The sequence below is a fragment of the Hyperolius riggenbachi genome, chromosome 5 (genome assembly GCF_040937935.1).
Source record: "Hyperolius riggenbachi isolate aHypRig1 chromosome 5, aHypRig1.pri, whole genome shotgun sequence".
Lineage (NCBI taxonomy): Eukaryota > Metazoa > Chordata > Amphibia > Anura > Hyperoliidae > Hyperolius > Hyperolius riggenbachi.
The window spans coordinates 207037034-207055270 of NC_090650.1; the positions used below are offsets into that span (position 1 = coordinate 207037034).

An 18237-nucleotide genomic window follows, 5' to 3' on the forward strand; every position below is an offset into this window, starting at 1 on the left:
CTTTTGCAAAAGAATTGGAGGGGAAATTACTTGATAACTCAGTAATTATGCTAACAATATTTTCAAAAAATGTTTTGTTTGGTTGAATCACAGTCTTTGAATATTCTAAAATATTAGTTAAGTTGATGACACGTTTCAGTAAGTAAGTATCACACGTAAACCTGCCTTTTCATGGTTGGCTCTATACCATTCTGTCTCTTGAAGACTTCCTATTAGCTCAGCATTGTGACAGGCTGCACTACCAGTTGTGAAATGTAGGTGGCAGGTAGTGCAGGACTAAAGTAAGTTAGTTGATACATCCCTAAGTTACTGACATAAGATGTACCGTATTTGTCGCCGTATAAGACACACTTTTTCTCCCCCAAAAATGGGGAGAAAAAGTCCCTGCGTCTTATACGGCAAAGGCAGAGAATCCCGACTCAATAACGCCTTCAGATACGGAACCGCTGACCCGCCGCCGTTGGGGATTCCCTGCCTTTCTGTGCCTGCCTTCCCCGTGCCTGCCTGAGTCTCCTGGCCCCCCGGGTGGAGTGTCAATAGCGGCGGCAACTTACCTTTGGCAGGCTCCCGCGCTGATCCTAGATCATTGCACTGCCCCCAGCTAGCCTCCTCTGCCTCCCCCCTGCTTATCTGGCCCCCCCCGGGTGTAGGAATAAGTAGCGGTAGCTTACCTCCACAGTGCACCCGCGATGACTGCAGACATCCGACTGCGCGTCATCAGTTCAAGCCGGTCACTAGAGCGAGAAGTGCCGGGAAGACAGATGTCTGCAGTCATCGCGGGCGCACTGCGGAGGTAAGCTACCGCTACTTATTCCTACACCGGGGGGTGGGGGGGGAGAAAAGCAGGGGGGAGGCAGAGGAGGCTAGCGGGGGGCAGCGCAATGATCTAGGATCAGCGTGGGAGCCTGCCAAAGGTAAGTTGCCGCCGCTATTGACACTCCATCTGGGGGGAGGGGGGAAGGCAGGAGATGCGGGCGGGAGGGAGGAAGGCAGGGGGGCACACGAGGACACATGGCGGGCAAATGAGGACACCCAGAAGGACACATGGGGGCACAGGAGGACATATGGGGGGCACAGAAGTACACATGGGGGCACATGAGGACACAGGAGAACACATGGGGGGTACAGGAGGACACATGGGGGGCACATGAGAACACACAGGACACATGGGGGGCACAGGAGGACATATAGGGGCACAGGAGTACACATGAGGACACACAGGAGGACACATGGGGGGCACAGAAGGACACATGGGGGCACAGAAGTACACATGGGGGGCACATGAGGACACAGGAGGACACATGGGGGGTACAGGAGGACACATGGGGGCACATGAGAACACACAGGAGGACACATGGTAGGGACAGGACACATTGGGGACACAGGAGGACACATGGGGGGCACAGAAGGACACATGGGGGGCACATGAGGACACATGGGGGGCACATGAGGACACACAGGAGGACACATGGGAGGCGCAGAAGGTCACATGGGGGCACAGGAGGACACATCGGGGCACATGAGGACACACAGAAGGACACATGGGGATGGGCAGGGGGCGGAAAAGCAGGGGGGAGGCAGAGGAGGCTAGCGGGGGGCAGCGCAATGATCTAGGATCAGTGTGGGAGCCTGCCGAAGGTAAGTTGCCGCCGCTATTGACACTCCATCTGGGGGGAGGGGGGGAAGGCAGGAGATGCGGGCGGGAGGGAGGAAGGCAGGGAGGCACACGAGGGCACATGACGGGCAAATGAGGACACCCAGAAGGACACATGGGGGCACAGGAGGACATATGGCGGGCACAGAAGTACACATGGGGGGCACATGAGGACACAGGAGAACACATGGGGGGTACAGGAAGACACATGGGGGGAACATGAGAACACACAGGACACATGGGGGGCACAGGAGGACATATAGGGGCACAGGAGTACACATGAGGACACACAGGAGGACACATGGGGGGCACAGAAGGACACATGGGGGGCACATGAGGACACATGGGGGGCACATGAGGACACAGGAGGACACATGGGGGGTACAGGAGGACACATGGGGGCACATGAGAACACACAGGAGGACACATGGTAGGGACAGGACACATTGGGGACACAGGAGGACACATGGGGGGCACAGAAGGGCACATGGGGGGCACATGAGGACACATGGGGGGCACATGAGGACACACAGGAGGACACATGGGAGGCACAGAAGGTCACATGGGGGCACAGGAGGACACATGGGGGCACATGAGGACACACAGAAGGACACATGGGGATATGGGGGGCACAGGAGCACACATGAGGACACACAGAAGGACATGTACAAGACGCTCCTGGAATATGGACGCACCAGGTTTAGTATTTTTTTTCCCTGGTTTTTGCCCTCTAAACCTGGGTGTGTCTTATATTCCGGAGCGTCTTATACGGCGCAAAATCCGGTACCTTTTATAAAAGTGCAAAAAACATGCATAAATGTTAATCAATTCTATTATTTCCTTAACACGGTGTGTTTTTAATACCAGGAAGCTCTGGTGCATGTCTGGCCGTTCACTTGTAGAGATGTTACCTTCACAGAGCTGAAGCCGGATGTGAGTAAAGCGCAACAGAGGTGCCTGTGTGAAGTGCTGCCGACATAAGCAACTAGGTAGAATTTATAGTGTATAAAATAGGAGGAAAAAGGCAATGGGCACTACAGTCACTAGTGCTTAACAAGATTGTCCACCATAGATGTGTGAGGCAAAAACCGGGTAAATATTACAGGGTTAGCGTGCTCAAACCCAAGAAAACAACATCTTAGTCTGACATCAGTGGAGAAGAACACAGGTTGGCACTAGCAGCTCCTTGTATAAAACACAGCTTTAATAGGTGCGGCTGTACAATATAGATACACACATCCAGTTTCAATTAAAAGATCTTACCCAATCTTGCAGTCAGTGGGGTGAAGTGGGAGCGATGGATGTCCTGCCATACGTTTTGCTCAAATGAGCGTCTTCTGAGGCTCTGCGCAGCACATGGGGACAGTGGAATTTATTGTGTGACCAGAGGCCCTGCACAGCACATGGGGACAGTGGAAGCCGTTGGCTTGAACCATCATTACTTCTACAGACTCACAGGAAGGGTTAGGAAGGGAGTATTTAAATATTAACCAAGTATTTTAGTATCCCCTGTAAGCAGTGTAACATGTTACAAGGGCCGTCAGACAGCCAGAAGCTGTTGGTAATAAAAACACATTTTGTTAATTAAAGGATATAAATTAATATTAATGTATGTTTTATACATTTTTTATGCCAGTAACTTAATATTTACTTTTTTTTACAATAGTGCTCCTTTAACCAGGAATGCTTGTTTAGATCTCTGATTCTGTAACCACTGTAAAACCTGAGAATAAAGGTGCCCATTAACAGTACAATTTTTTCATCAGATGCGATTTTTCAATGCATTTTTCAATGCACTTTTTACACTCAAAAATAATTTGAAGTTAATTCTTGATTGTTCCCATAAACAGGTCGATTAGGGCATTATCTTCAGATAAGATCATAAAATACAACTTTTGGATTGATGGAATTTTCAGCTCTAATCGACCAAACAAATCATTTCACATTGATATTCACCAAACACTGCGCTGTTTTCTGTACAATTCAATCGTAAATACTGCATTGAGAGATTGCATCTAATTAAAATATGTACCGTTAATAGGCACCTTATGTATAATTAGAAATGTAAATAAACATGCAGCAGCAAAAACCAGTACTGATTAGGGATGGTCCTGCCTCGGAGAACTCATGGAGAAGCATGTGATCAGTTTGATCAGCTAATATGATTTGTAAAGCTCTGATTTGCTGGTCACAATCATGTGTTAAACCAGGAAGTCATCACAGAAAATCAGAACCTTACAAATCTATCAGCTGATCAAACTGAACTCATGCTTCTCTGTGAGTTCTCCCAGGCAGGGCCATCCCTTGTACTGTTCAATGGAAGTTGACTGGGAAACTTCATTTTTTAGTAAACATGGGGCATTACTTTTAAAGATCTTCCAGGCTAGAAATCACTGGAGACTATAAGAGAGCCTATAAACTTAATTTAGATTTATTTTTTTTAAATACCTGCTCCCATGTGACAAAAGGTTTCAATCCTTGCTTGAATTGTATTGCATCATAGGGAAAGTTGATGAAAGGTAGTGAATCTAAGTTATGCCATTTCAGTCACATACTAATGTTTTAAACATATTTTCTTCAAGTTATTCAAAGAGATTTGTAAGTGCAAGTCAAATTACAATTAAACAGACAAGTATTGCTGAATTTTTCAGCAACCCTGGTATAATTACTGTATATTCTGGCGTATAAGACTACTTTTTAACTCTTGAAAATCTTCTGAAAAGTTAGGGGTCGTCTTATACGCCAGGTATCATTGATGCCGGATGATCTTGTTACCGACTCTCAGATCTCGCTGCTGAGGACTGTAGTGAAGTAGCGCAGGCACACATGTGTGAGATCTGAGAGGCAGAGAAGGAGGTAAATAGGATACAAGGGTGGGCCAGAAGGGTGAAAGAGACGTGTTTTATGGGCACAGCCTGATCTATTCTTCCATACCACTCTGATAAACAGGCAGACAAGGAGAGCTGACCAATACACTTAGGGAGAGGGAGAGTTGACCAATCCAACCAGTCAATCAATCAATCGCCTATAACTGTTATATAATGGGTACCACATACAGTACAGCACCAGTATCTGTTCCTATATAGCACCAGTATCTGATTTATTTATTTTTTGTTTTTTTTATTTGGTGTGCATTGGAAGAGGGGTAGTCTTATATGGCGAGTATATCCCAAATTCTGTATTTTAACTGGACAATTTGGGGGGTCGTCTTATACACCCAGTCGTCTTATACGCTGGAACATACAGTACCTACTTGCTGTGCAATATTTCTACGGACGTAGATACTTGCCTATCGCCACTGCGCACTCGCTCCAGGTCTCACTGCCATTCGTTAGAGGGGTGATCAATTAATGGGAACGCAGTTCCCATTCATTGATCTAAGTCCCTGTTTCAATGATCACCGGCATCAATGAAATGCCTGCAGTAACTGTAATGACAAAAAAGTAACACATCCACACATTACTTCCTGCTAGCGTACTAATGGTATGCACAGGAAGATAATGCACAAGGACATCTTTTGGCCAAATAGGAAAATTACACCTACATACATTTTTTGTAATAAAGAGAAATACACACATTTAAAATTAACCCCTTACCTCCCACGCTCTCCCAAATAAAAAACCTTTGCATAAAAAAAGACATAAAAAATACCTACTGTATTTTTTGGACCATAAGACTCACTTTTTCTCTCCCAAAAGTAGGGGAAAAAGTCTCTGCATCTTACAGTCCAAATGAAGGGAGTTTCTGACTAGTGAATGCCTGCCAATTTGAACCTCCAACGCACCACAATGTCGGGGACAACCTGTACCGTGCCCATGCAGAGGAGGAAACAGGGGTACAAATGGAGGACACAGAAGGACACAAAGGGGCATAGAGGGCACATGGGAGACACAGGAGTACACAAGAGGGACAGGGGAGGACACAAGGAGATGCAAGAGGTACAAGGATGCAGAAGGCACAAAGGGGGCATACCGTATTTTTTGGACTATAAGACGCACTTTTTCTCCCCCAAAACTAGGCGGGAAGAGTCAGTGCGTCTTATAGTCCGAATGTGTGGCCAGAAGTACAGTGCAGAATGCGTCTTTACAACTTAGCTGATCCTCCCGATTCCACCCTGCGCTCCACTTAATCTCCGGCTAGGTGAACACTGCTCTGGCCCGCTCTGTCCTCCCGGCAGTCCGTGCACACACTCCATTAGGCAGCTTGTCTGCTTCACTGCCCGATCCAGCCGCACATTTGCCCATCTCCAGCCAGGATCACAGTGCCTCGGGCCGGCTCGCTTTGTCCTCCTGGCGGTTCCTGCACTTTATGCTGCTTGTTTCACCGCCTGATGAAGCCGCACGCTCCTTCCTCCTCATCCATCCCCAGCCCAAATCACAGTGCCTCAGCCCGCTCCATCCTCCGGGCAGTGCGTGCAATTGCTCGGTTACTCAAGAGTCCCAGCGGTCTTTCATCACCTGGTTGCACACACTTGAGAGGAAGTACAGTAATAGTCATAACCACCGCTTCCGGTAGTACAGACAGGTAATGGGGAGAGAAACCGACTGCCGACGCCGGGACTCTGAGTAACCAAGCAATTGCACGGACCGCCCGGAGGATGGAGCAGGCTGAGGCACTGTGACCTGGGCTGGGGATGGATGAGGAGGAAGGAGCGTGCGGCTTGATCGGGCGGTGAAACAAGCAGCATAAAGTGCAGCAACCGCCACGAGGACAGAGCGAGCCGGCCCGAGGCACTGTGATCCTGGGCTTGTAATTAGTGATGGACGCAAAACTAAAAAAAAAATGCAACGAAAGGCCGAAAATGTAGAAATAATGAATTATTATAATGAATCCAATTAAAATGAAAAGGGGGGGACAAATAGTAGCGCACTGGTGAATTGAGCAGCCTAGGTGTACTCAGGGTCAGTCCTCAACCCCAAAAGAAGAATTGGTGTAAAATGTAATGGGAGCACCTGGCGCTCTAATACTGAACCAAAAAGATGCGAGTATGAACAGTCACTATGGCTGTTAAGCCAAGTATCATGAGCATCAAATACGGAAAACACACTGTGGGGACGACTACGCCTCCCTTTGATTGCAGCGGAATGTCCGTCTCACATGAAATACTCGTAACAGTACCTCTTAGCAGGATAAAAACAATGCCCCAACCGAGGATGGTGCCGTCTTCTGCTATAGTCTGATCCGTTCCGGAATATGGGGGAGAGATAGACCCTCAACAGCGCAGCTAAACTCAAAGCTCACGCGGGGACGGTCCTTTCCTCTCCACATCTGGAAGTGTATCACGTGACCCTACCAGGAAGTGTGCCACATGACCCAACTAGGAAGCACAGAGCAGTCACCATCGCTGGAGCAGAGGGACTGTGGAGGTCTGGTGTGCAAGCATTGGAACAGAAGTAAGCCGACACATGCCTGGAGAGCGGTGAAACGCAGAGGGTGACGTCACCACCGGCGGATGTGGAGAGGAAAGGACGGAGCGTCCCCGCGTGAGCTTTGAGTTTAGCTGCGCTGTTGAGGGTCTATCTCTCCCATATTCCGGAACGGATCAGACTATAGCAGAAGACGGCACCATCCACGGTTGGGGTATTGTTTTTATCCTGCTAAGAGGTACTGTTACGAGTATTTCATGTGAGACGGACATTCTGCTGCAATCAAAGGGAGGCGTAGTCGTCCCCACAGTGTGTTTTCCGTATTTGATGCTCATGATACTTGGCTTAACAGCCATAGTGACTGTTCATACTCGCATCTTTTTGGTTCAGTATTAGAGCGCCAGGTGCTCCCATTACATTTTACACCAATTCCAATTAAAATGCATTTAGAATAAAATAATTCTTAGCATAATGTACCTCCCAAAGAAAGCCTAATTGGTGGCAAAAAAGCAAGATATAGAACATTTCTATATCTAGCTGGATATAGCTGGATCGGGCGGTGAAGCAGACAAGCTGCCTAATGGAGTGCATGCACGAACTGCCGGGAGGACAGAGCGGGCCAGAGCAGTATTCACCTAGCCGGAGATTAAGTGGAGCGCAGGGCTGGATTTAGTGATGGCATTAATGGAGGAGTGAGTACACGATCTGGCAGACTGCCAGAGGAGGTTGCGGCATCCTGGCTGGAGATGGATCAGATGGTGAGAGGCGAAGTACAATTTGGAGTGGGTATTTATTTGTGTAATCTATAAGTGTGTGGAATGCTGTTGATTCCTAATCTCCCCAATGGCAATTTTCTTTTATGTAAAGGTGTAGATGAAAGAGGTGTGTGTTGGTTTAAAAAAAATGTTTGTGCAATCAGAGGTTGTAATAGCATACTACTAAAGGTGTATTAGGATTTATGTATTTAAAGTGAAACCTTGACAATCATCTTCCACAGTGGCCCTTCTGTTTACTGATAAATTGGACAAATGTGGTAGACTGAATGGTGGGAATTCACAGCTTGGGGGGGGGACTCTAAAAGACCCCCCTGCTCCATGGATGCACCAGATTTCGTTTATTTTTCTCCCCCTGGTTTCTGTCCTCTAAATCTAGGTGCGTCTTAATGGTCCGGAGTGTCTTGTAGTCCGAAAAATACGGTAATCCATAAGATGCCCCTTCACCATGGATGCACCAGGTTAAGTATGTATTTTTCCCATTTTTTTCCTCCAGACCTAGCGTCTTATTGTCTGAAAAATATGGTAAATAGTTACTTTAAGGACTGAATTTTTTAATAGGTATGTCAAAAGGGTATATTACTGTTATTTTTTAATTTAAGGGCTTGTAATTAGTAATGGAGAACTACTGCGCCTGCGCAGTACAGCCCGGCGGACGTCCGATGACGTCAGCGCGCCCGCGTGGGATGCAGAAGTGCCAGGCCTTGGAGCGCAGAAGAGCCCGACCTGGCAGCCGGCCTGGCCAGGTCGGGTCGGCCACCGGGAGCCTGCGGAGCGGCGGCGAGGGCAACTCCTGCCTGCTACGGGCTGGAGGAAGCCCCAGGTAAGTGGATATTGATTTTTATTTTTTTACAGCCCTCCCTGAACCTTCCCTTTAAAGGGAATAACAAGGAAAAAAAATCATTATTTCTCAGCTTTCAGTTATTTTAGTTTTAAAATAAAAAGCGCTTTGATACATAAAACCCACACGTTTTATTTGCCCATTTGTCTCGGTATTCACCATTTAAACTGTGTTGCAAAATTAACAGTATATACCCTCATGACATACATATTAAAAATTCCATAAGGTAACTATTTATGTTTTTGTTTTAAATGGTGTAAAAAATTTTTTACGAGTGTTTTATTTTGGTAACTATGTAGGGGTGTAAGGGGTTAACATTTAATAAAAAAAACGTATGTATGTAAATGTAATGTATGTATGTAATGGTGTATTAGGCTGCATTTTACTTTTTGGCCACAAAATGGTGCTACAATTACTTCTGTGTTCTATTAATAATAGAACATGGAAGTACTGTTTACGTTCAGGATTTGTGAATGAGAGGCCCAGTATCTCATTGATTACAGGCACTGTGATCAGGTTTGAGAACACGCTGTTCTCATTCCCTGATCACGGAACGGAAAGATGGCAGCTGAACGGCAGGTCTGCAATGCGGCGATCGGGAACGGCGAGGTAAACAAATAGGTTACCTGTATTTACGCCCCCGGCCATGAAGCAGTGTGCAAGGGGCGTCAATACACGTAAGTTTGGTCGGAAAGAAGTTAAACAAGATGATAGGTTAACTATTTCCCACATGGCTGTAAATGGGGACCTCTCCTGTCATGTGTGAAAGCCAAGTAATTGAACAGCTGGTGGTCGCCAAACCTTGCTGAAAAGTGGTGTTGGAACCTACCCAATGACTTAAAAGGACTACGATCGTGAAAAACTGTGACATTTAAAAGACACATTTATAAGAAGTATATTTCTTCCTGAGTACAATGCACTACAAATAACTTTTCACCTATACTGTTGTTTTTTACAGTAGGCAGGTAAAATCTGACAGGTTTGTGACTAGTCCATCTCCTTATAGGGATTTCTCAATATTTCCTTTAGGCTACATTCACAGTGGTCAGTTGCGTTGCAGAATAATTCTGCATGTCAACTCTCTGCCTGTACAATTCTATGGGCCTGTTCACAGTGACGGATAACGTTATTCTAACTCGCTGCATGCAGGCTTGTATGAAAGTCTCTGGCCAGTCTCCATTGCCGTTCACAGTCGTCATAACGTGTGAGTTATGCAACTGACCGCTGTGAACCTAGCCTCATTCCTTTTAAAAACATTCACTCGAAAGGATCTATACAAAGATGTCCACAATCCCACTACTATTTTGGCAGTTGGACTTAGCAATTGCCATTTCAGAAAAATGTGTTTGAATATAAAGAAAACCCTGGGAATCTCCTATAAGGTGATGGACTAGTCCAACACCTGTCAACTCCAAGCTAAATGTACTTTTTTATACATTTATATTTGGATAAATTGAATTTGGATAAAAAAAAAAGTTCTTAGATAGTGTCAGTTGTTGCATGTTAGCAACAACAATATCGTGCAGATTTGTTTGGGATCCAGGGCTGGCGTGTATTGGGAGAAGGGTGGGCCTTGCACGCCACTCCTCCAAGTCCAGGCCTGAGTCCGGCAGAGATGGGGTTAATTGTGTCACCTGCATGAATTGCATGATTTGCATAAGAGGCTGCATCCGTCAGAGTGCAGTGGGCTGTGTGTGGAGCAAGAAGGCTCCTGAAAGGTTGTGCAGCCGCCAGGGCTGCCAGGCCTGTTGCAGCAGGAAAGCTGCTGTGCTGAAGTGCTGGAAGGAGTTCGGACTCCAGTACTTGTAATCGAGGAGAAGCCTGGAAAAGGTGAGTGGCCGAAGACTGCCTTCAGGCCCGTAGCAGAGTGTCACTGAATAGCCGGTGTGGCTGTTGAGAGTAAACAGTGTGGTATGCAGTAACCCCAAAGATAACCCGAGGTCAGTGTTGGCACAGAAGCAGAGTGCTGTGCCTACAGTTTGATTGCTGAATACCCAATGTGGTGTATTTGTGTTGCTGTCTGGACATTGTTTTGACTGACAAAATAAAGTTGTATTATTTTGTTTTAACCATAAAAAGACTCGCTGGCTGGTAAATTGCGACCCTTGATGCTATGATCTCCTCTACCAATATAAGCTAAAAACCAGAACTTCATCCAGAATATCACAATATGCATACACTTCCTTTTTACATTTTACAGTTTCTCATGATAGTAGTCCTTTAATGAGGGAAGGGGTCTGGCGCAACATAAACACAGATATAGAACATTAAAAATAACTCTTACGCCTGTGCAACGATAATAATGCAATCATTTATTAAATTATGCATATAAAAATATATATATACCTGTGCTAATACACTGATCCTCATTCACAGTATCACCTACCCTGCAGTTTCACCAGACTATGTCTAAAATCCAAAACTGCATAGATCAGTCCACTGTTTAGATTCACCTGCCTGTCCCACAGAAAACCTTAATCTAAAACCTGCAATTTATTTCCTTGTTGCGCAATAATCCACTTCGTAGCTACATAAAAGTTAAAAAAGACTTGATAGTGTATGTAGTCCACTTCACATACTCATTGTCATATAGAGCCATTCTTTTCCTAAAAATAGTTGATGCACGCCGTTACTTACGGCTATTCACAGTTCATTCAGAAGCTGTCTGCTTAATATCAAACCGATTCTGCCGCATCAGCGGCTGTATATGTCAATACACAACTCATGTTACCTGGAGGGGGAAGCGTAACCGAGACTTCCTGGTATCAGCAAAGGGAAGTCCGGGGGCGACGTCACCACGCAGCAACCAATCAGCCAATCAAGGCTCTGAGAGTGGAATCTCCTTCGTCTCCCCCCTCCGGGTAACGTGAGTTGTGTATTGACATATATAGCCGCTGATGCGGCAGAAGCGGTTTTATATTAACCAGACGGCTGCTGAATGAACTGAGAATAGCCGTAAGGAACGGCGTGCATCAACTATTTTTAGGAAAAGAATGGCTCTATATGACATTGAGTATGTGAAGTGGACTATATACACTATCAAGTCTTTTTTAATTTTTATGTAGCTACGAAGAGGCTTATTGCGCAACAAGGAAATAAATTGCAGGTTTTAAATTAAGGATTTCTGTGAGAAAGGCAGGTGAATCTAAACGTGGACTGATCTATGCAGTTGTTCCAGATTTTAGACATAATAGTCTGGTGAAACTGCAAGGTAGGTGATAATGTGAATGAGGATCAGTGTATTAGCACAGGTATATATATATATATATATTTATATGCGTAATTTAATAAATTGTTGCATTGTTATCTTGCACAGGCGCAAGAGTTATTTTTAATGTTCTATATTTGTATATTGTAAGGTGGTGGATTCCCTTATAAACACCGTGCTGCTAATTGAAGTTGATCAGACAAGCGCTACAACATATATTCATATGCAACATAAACACACACAAGCCTCATAAGATGGAGGGATTAACCTGTAAAGGGGAGGTGGTGAAACCTCTAAAGTCTAAAGTTAAAGACAATGGGCTCGCCCTCACTTCTGATGCCTGGTGTATATACCATGGGATGACTTAAGATGGAATCTGAAAGCCTCCTTTAACATCAATGGGACCCCAGATGCCTGCTTTACAGGAGAAATAAATGGGTACATTAACACTCCTTTCTCATTATTAAAAAGGGTTAAATTAAAAATAAAAACAAACACTCAGATACAGTTTAAAACATTGATTAAAATATATAACCAAACGTAAATACCCATTTCTTTATTAATGCTGACTAGGCATTTCATCCTCTCTTAACTTGACCCAAAAACTTCCCAATTCATGTGTGCAGCTGCCACTCACCAGCAGCACTGTGCCAATAAATGCACATAACTGGGAGCTATCAAGAATGTCACCGGAGTCCCCATGATCATGTTACAAAAGCCAATCGTTTTGAACATGAATGAGGTATCCCCGCAATAAAGAGGTTTTGCAATTTACTGGAAAATTTGGTACCATAGACATCAATGCAAACATTTGCCAAATTAATTGTTAAGTCAGAATTCCAATCGGAAACACTAAGTTCCAAACCAAGCTTATTGGCTGCCACCAACACTAACTGCTGTGAAATAAGATAAAATGGTGTTTTACACAGATGAGATTACTGTGGAAGGAAAACAGGTAAGATAACTGTATCAGCAGTGATGAATTGAGAAATAGATTTTCCTGGTATGTTATGATAGACTGTAATTCCACGTGTTTCATAAATAAAGAGGCATCACCTGGTGAGAGAAGCATAACATGCTTATACTGTACAGTATAACAAAGATTACCCTTTTTTTCAGTTTTGGAGTACTGTGTCCATGGTCGATCTGACAACTTTGCAGATCCTGTGAAATGTTGGGTTTCATGACCTCTTCCCTGCATTTCTCTTCTTGGTCCACGGGAAGTAAAATGTTGGTTTGACCTTTCTCTGAAACCTTCTCTAATTCCACCTATGAGGCAATGTTATTCTGAGTCAATGTGTTTTACAGTAATGCAAAAAAAGATTTGCTTAATTAAGTAAAATTCCACTTTCATTAAAGGTAACCTGAAGTGAGGAAACTCTCTTCAGGTTTGATACTTAACCATTTAAGCCTCCTGGACGTAGAAGCTACGTCCAGGAGGCCATGTGCGCTCCCGTGGTTGGTCCGCGGATTGTTAGACCAGGAATCAATCAATCGGGCCATGGTGCCCGATGATGGATTCCTCTCCCCTGCAGAAAAAGCGACGGCTTCTCTAAGAAGCCTCGCTTTTTCTGTCTCTTTCGTCCCCTACATCCCTCTAAGCGTACATTGTTACGCTTAGAGTGATGTCATGTAAACAAACTCATGGCTGCCATCTTGTGGACAAAAAGTAAAACCTAAAAAATTACTATTTACATCCCACCCTCCCAAAAATACCCAAATAAAATGTTTAATAAAAAAAACAAAAAAATATTACAATAAAAAAAACACGTAAATATTTACCTAAGGGTCTAAACTTTTTAAATATCAATTTAAAGATGAAATATTTCTATTTTTTAAATTATAAGCTTGTAAATAGTGATGGATGTAAAACGGAAAAAATGCACCTTTATTTCCAAATAAAATATTGTCGCCATACATTGTGATAGGGACATAATTTAAATGGTGTGATAAAAACCGAAACAAATGGGCAAATACAATACGTGAGTTTTAATTACGGAGGCATGTATTATTTTAAAACTATAATGGCTGCAAACTGAGAAACAATGAATTTTTTTCCGTTTTTTTCTTATTCTTCCTGTTATAATGCATTTACAGTAAAGCAGCTCTTAGCAAAATGTACCACCCAAAGAAAGCCTAATTGGTGGCGGAAAAAACAAGATATAGATCAGTTCATTGTGATAAGTAGTGATAAAGTTATAGGCTAATGAATGGGAGGTGAACATTGCTCGGATGCATAAAGTGAAAACGACTGAGGCCTGAAGTGGTTAAAGGGAACCTGAACTGAGTAAAATAATTGAAAATAAACACATGATGTAGCTGCAAATGAATATTACATACTTACCTCATTGTCCGTTCCTCTCAGAACCACTCATAATTTCCTTTTTACACATTCTGAGCCACCTAGACAGACCAAACACCTATGTCAGGATCCTAAATTGAAATTCAAAGATAATGCTGCGCAAGCTAGAAAGAGTACTTAAATACAGTCCAGGCTGCAGGCAGTGTTCTCTGTATAGGCGTTCCACAGTCTAAGATTGATCCAATACTGCTGCGCTTGTATGTCTCACAAATCCAACCGACATATGTAGGAAAGAAAAAACAGAGAGGGGAACATAGGGTGTATTATAGGAATTACTTCACCCTCAGTGTAAAACCACACACTACCAAGAGCTGTGAATGAGCCCCAAACGCACCAAAACTGCCACCAACTCTCCCTATGGATTGGCTGCTCACCCTCAGTTTTCTTGCTAGTAAACACAATCATCGGCAGCCATTGCCATCAAAGATAAGATCCTAAAGTCAGTATAAAAGGTAACATAGCGTAATCCCATTTATTATAAGTAAAAAACCCTGCTACAAAATTTTGCTTACAATGTACATTCTTGAAATATAGCGTATCACATTAAAATACTGCACCACAGCATCAGCGCGTCCGCCGGCCAGGTATAGTGTAAAGCCTCGTATCCCAAACGTCTGTGTGTGCGTCCAAGCTCCGCCCTACGCGTTTTGTCACGGGGCGTGACTCATCAGGGGCTGGACGCATGCCCATTCGCCTCGCACATTTATCCCACAAGCCGCCTATCACATAGCGGCTTGCGGATACGTCATTCTCATACATATTCATCATCCCCCTATCCCTCCAAGTTCCGTAATAACATATTACATGCGCATATTAATACGTCTCCCCTTCCCACGGATTCCGTGACTACATCACTAGTCAGATACATTCATCTAGCATGCACTATTCCGGATTCCGTAAGCATCAGACAGCATGTATTTTATTCATATAGCGCACTGGAATCCGGATTTCTGTGCCCGCCTATCTGGCTCCCCACACTCATATAGTCCACACACACACACGGATTCCGTTAGCAGTGAACAGGATGCACATATTCTAGAACCCCAATGATTAACACAAGAACGTAATAGCAGAATCAGGGTGCCCAAAGCAACAATCCGCGCTATACCATATCTCCTAAGGGTGCATCTGTGTACCATAGACAACCCCGATTGTGCAATCATGGTACATCAAGCTGGAAAGATCCACATAAAATTGTAAAACATTAAAAATTAATAAAATGTAAGCATACAGAAATACAAGATTCAAAGATACATTAATATCACCGCTCATAGTAATGCGCCTGGACTCGCCGGCGGGCACTTCCGGTTTGGACGTCACCGGCCGACAGGCTGGGAATGCGGCTAATGAGCCGCGTTCCCAGCCTGTCGGCCGGTGATGGCCAAACCGGAAGTGCCCGCCGGCGAGTCCAGGCGCATTAGAGGGACACGGCGAGGGCACCGTTCAGCTGCAGGGGGCTGAGGAGAGCCCCGGGTGAGTAGAAGTCATTTTTTTTATGACTTAAGTATTCCTTTAACTCTTAAGATATATGACCCACGATTCCTGCCACCTCAGGTGATGTTGGATTTTGGATTTCAATGATCAACAAGCCCTTGATGATTTATTTAGTCTCCATAGGGAGAATGATGATCAGGTGAGTGGAATTCCTGCCACAGTTCAGCCCTGAGATCAAGATTTTTTTTTGTTTTAATATGAAGGGACCTATAGAACATGGGTCAAATAGGAAGAGTCTATGCTGACAGTCTTAATCAAGACAAACGACATGCCCTGAAAACATTATGATCTAGGACGGACATTATCATTAAGGAAGCTGACAAGGAGGGCAATGTGGTGGTGTGGCCCCTTTTGCTTTACCTTGAAGATGCTAATAAACAGCTGGGGAACAAAAACGTTTATCAGAGGTTACAGGGCAACCCTATTGAACACTTTCAACAGGAATTGAGGAGTATTTTGAATACCGCCAGATATGAGGGTACAATTATGGAGAAGGAACAGCAATTCCTTTAAAGGGACAAAGCCGTGGTAGCAACATTTTATATGCAACCGAAGACGCATAAAAATGCTCTTAAACCACCAGGAACGCCAATAATATCTGGCACCGGCAGTCTCACTGAACGGGCCTGCCAGTTCATTGACTATTATTTATTCTTAAACCACCAGGAAGGCCGATAATATCTGTCCTCGGTAGTCTCACAGAACGGGCCTGCCAGTTCACTGACTATTATTTACAACCGATTGTCATGACGCTTAATTCATTTATTCGTGACACAGGGGATTTATTGAATCACCTTGAGTGTCTGCATGTTTCAGATAACGTGTTATTAGTCACATGCTGGCACGTGCAGAGGGGGGTGCTCTGGATGCTCAAGCACCCCTCTTCTTTAAATATTCAATAAAAGGGTCCCTTTGGCCCTGCAAAGGAATCCTCTGTCCCCTGGCCGCAAGAAGCTCCATCCAGGAAGTGCCGCGCTCTGCTATAGAGATGTTGTGCCGAGACAGTACAATGGCCTCAATTCACTAAGCTTATCTCCTGTCTTTAATAACATTTCTATAGTTATCACCATGGTGATAAGGCATGTAGTATTCAGGAAACCTTTTACCTCAGGCAAACCTAAAGCTAACTCTTCAATCCTTAAAATAACTCCAGAGTTAAAGACAGGTTGTTCAATTAACTGTATGTGAAAATAACTACAGAGGAGGTAACTTAGGCTGGTTTCACAGTGGGACGTTACAGGCGCACGTTAGAGCAGCCTGTAACGCAGCCCACCGCACAGTAATGAAAAATCAATGGGGCTGTTCACAGTGCGGACATTGCGTTACATTGTAACGCTGCGTCACAAGACTACGTACTGCATGCAGTACTTAGGACGCGGCTGAGCCGCGTTAGACTGCTTGCACATGCTCAGTAATGTTGGGGAGGAGCGGAGAGCGGCCAGGCACATGGCTAATTAATATGCACTGCACGTTATGACGTGCAGTGTTTACTTCCTGGAGCAGCTGCTCTGTGCGGCGATTGGCCGGCGGGACCACGTGATGCCGCATGCGCACAAGAGTGCGCATCACGGCATCACTGACGCCAGAGTGAGCTGCACAACGCGGCTCACTCTGACATCCAGATCCAACACCACCAGGCGTTGAGTTAGGGGGACGTTATGCGACCTTAACGCCCCCTCTAACGCAACGTCCTGGTGTGAAATTAGCCTTAAGGAATGAAGAGATAAGATAACACTCACTGTGTGGAGGTACGTTCTCTCTTGCCTTATTATCTCCAGCATGATCTTAGTGAATTGAGGCCTATGTCTTCAAAAAAGCTGTGCAGGAGACCAGCCAGGGAGGAAATAGGAAGGTGAGCAGCAAGTGAGCTGATGCAGGGACAGAGCTTCAGATCTTATCAACCACTGGAAGTCAGAAAGAGGCTCCTGCGTTCAAGTATGTGGAAAGGCTGCAGATGGAGCACATTTGTCTCCCTCCCTCTGCACGACAGCATTCACTCCTAAAAGTCAGATTTCACAGGAGGCAGCCGACAAATGACTGATAGAGCACTCCGGCTTCTGGGGTCAGGTTGCCACTGCGATTTGAGGTCTGGCCAGACAGTGCAGGGAGCCCACGAGCAAACAGTGAGAAGATATGCTCTTGCCTGCATCTGTACTGATAATTATACCGAAACCCTCCACTCATTTTACACATAATTGGTGATAGTAAACCCCCTCTAGTGCTTTTGTGGGTGCAGGCATTCCTTTGCACTCCACTGCGTTCCACTAAATCTGTGCAGAACTTATCTCAGTGGAGGGAAACCTTTGAATCTTCCAGAGGCTTTCCCTGTCCCCCTCCACCCTCCTCTTACAGCGATGGTTTCCCCGAAGCTTGCAACCGCACTCTTGTACAAGAATGAGCATGGCTGCACTGCACAGGCGCAGGACAACTTGCACCTGCACAGCAGCACAAGGCCATCACTGGGGCTCCATGGAAAAAGAAAAGCCCTTTTGGCTCCATGCCACCGCGCAAGCCCTCTGCGCCTGCACAGTGTGCCCAT

General features: G+C 45.0%; 1 protein-coding gene across 1 annotated transcript in view; it reads right to left on the bottom strand.

Annotated features, from left to right (window-relative positions):
* LOC137518578 (NFX1-type zinc finger-containing protein 1-like) overlaps positions 1–18237 on the bottom strand; it is a 338789-nt gene that overhangs the window by 216739 nt on the left and 103813 nt on the right. The window contains exon 4 of the mRNA XM_068236642.1: positions 12950–13111. Within this exon, the coding sequence (XP_068092743.1) occupies positions 12950–13111 (162 nt within the window). The remainder of the gene's footprint in view (positions 1–12949; positions 13112–18237) is intronic.